A 2,160-nucleotide genomic window follows, 5' to 3' on the forward strand; every position below is an offset into this window, starting at 1 on the left:
TAATAATAATAATAATAATAATAATAATAATAAAGATAGAGCCCTAGTCCAATAGGATTAGTGTCTTTATAAAAACAGACACCAGAGAGTTCATTCTCTCTCTCTCTCTCTCTCTCTCTCTCTTTCATTCTCACTCTTTTTCTCCGCTCCATGTGAAGACACAGGGAGAAGACAGCCAGGAAAAGAGCCCTCAACAGAAATGGTATCAGCTGGCCCCTTGATCTTGGACTTCCAAGCCTCCAGAACTGTGAGATAATAAATTTATGTTGTTTAAGCCACCCAGCCTGTGGTTTTTGTTTTGGGAGCCTGAGCAGACTAATAGAGGCAGAGTCTACTAAAAGTGAACAACATATGTCAACTCTATGACTCAGCAATTCTACCCGTAGGTATAAATCCAAAAGAAATGAGTATATATGGGCACCAAAAGTCATGAGCAAAGATGTTCATGGCAGCAGTATTCACAACACTTGCAAACTGGCAATAGCCCAAGTGTCCTTCAACAACAGAACAGACAGTAAATTATGGCTTATTCATAAAACAGAATAGTACATAGTAATAGCAATGAACAAATTACAGCTATATATAACAGCATAAATGTATTTCACAAATAAAATGATGAAAGAAAGAAAAAAGCCAACATGAGAAAGTGTATAACATATGATCCTATTTACGTAAAATTCACAATCGGGCAGTAATAATCTTTTTCTTGATCTGAATGATGGTTATGTGGGTGTGTTCACTCTGCAGAAATTCATTAAACTATACACACTTATAATTTGTCTATTTTCTGTATATACTTCAACAAAACATTTACAGAAATATAGCCAGCCATTAAAAATGTCACACCATTGTGATAGTGAAAAACGAGTTGCTATACTGGATGGTATGGGAATAGTGTGATCTGCTGACCTGCGATTGACCAGCCAGTGATGTCACAACAACCTAGCCCATAGAAAGGACAAGGTGGTAGGATCACAATGGATAATCACCTGGAAGTCTNCAACCTAGCCCATAGAAAGGACAAGGTGGTAGGATCACAATGGATAATCACCTGGAAGTCTCATCATTCATAAATAAGGTAACACATACATCATGATATTTTTCAGTCATGTGCTTAGGCAGGTAACTACTCAACATAGAATTGTAATGGCACAAATATACATATCTTATACACTAAAATATCTTTTTTAAATCATTGTGAACTTGTGGAGTTAAGATATGTAGACTCTGAGAATGTTAGTTCAGATCAGGTTAGTCTACGGCATAGAATGGTCGTCTATTTATTGAATAAACCATTTCTCTTGCCTGTGTCTTTGCATCCACTTTGGGTATCTGAAGCCTAGACGACAAATGGGGAATTTTTAAGGGTCATTTATTTTCCTGGTAGCTGCCCTACATTCTCCACCAGGAGAAGGTCATACAAGCTGGAATGGAGTCCCACGGCTATAAATCTAGCCCTAGCTATGATCTTCTAAAGGGCAGAGCCTGAAGATCACGAAACAGCATTCACTCTGAAGGGACTCTGACATATCAGGGAGCTTGGGGAACCCTCGAGCTCCCTCCTGCTAGGGAAGGGCTGCCAGAACCGGAAATATGATTGACCCATAATCTCCCCAAAGGAGGCAGTTGTTCCTCTTTGGAAATGTATCCCCTTCTTTCCTCCCTCCCTGCCCCAGAGAATCCTGGCATCCTAGTGTCCTCCCCCAGCCTCCCTCCGGGCAGGACAAGTATGACTACCCTCTTCTGCTCTGGAGGACACTTCCTCATGAAAATGCCCAGAGGCCCGTGGGGAGCCGTCATGACAGAGGTTAGCTATTCTTTCCCCCACCAGACACACACATGCACACCTGCTGGCACAGAGATCATTAGAGGACTCACCTGGGGTGTCATCCCATGGCAGATGTACATGATGGGAACATTCTCTGTATCTGGCCCTTGATCAAGACACAAATCGGTCTTCAGAGAATTCTGCAGCTGAACATCAGAGGACAGATGGCCATACCGAAGAGAAAGGAAGACAGAAAGTAAATGCATTAACTCAGAGAAACAAGCACTCCACTGAGACAGACTCCATTTCCATAGTCAACCCAAGGCTACCCTAGAACACTGGAAACCAGTAAGCACTAGCTTTTGCCTTGCATAAAGGTGCTGAGGAGAGTT

General features: G+C 41.7%; 1 protein-coding gene across 1 annotated transcript in view; it reads right to left on the minus strand.

Annotated features, from left to right (window-relative positions):
- Nucleotides 1-1,969, minus strand: part of LOC103608159 (polypeptide N-acetylgalactosaminyltransferase 18-like) — a 45,933-nt gene extending 43,964 nt beyond the window's left edge. The window contains exon 1 of the mRNA XM_008592598.1: nt 1,879-1,969. Within this exon, the coding sequence (XP_008590820.1) occupies nt 1,879-1,908 (30 nt within the window). The 5' untranslated portion in view covers nt 1,909-1,969. The remainder of the gene's footprint in view (nt 1-1,878) is intronic.
- Between the last annotated feature and the right edge of the window lie 191 nt (nt 1,970-2,160).

This window comes from Galeopterus variegatus, unplaced genomic scaffold (genome assembly GCF_000696425.1).
Source record: "Galeopterus variegatus unplaced genomic scaffold, G_variegatus-3.0.2 Scaffold8084, whole genome shotgun sequence".
Taxonomy (NCBI): domain Eukaryota; kingdom Metazoa; phylum Chordata; class Mammalia; order Dermoptera; family Cynocephalidae; genus Galeopterus; species Galeopterus variegatus.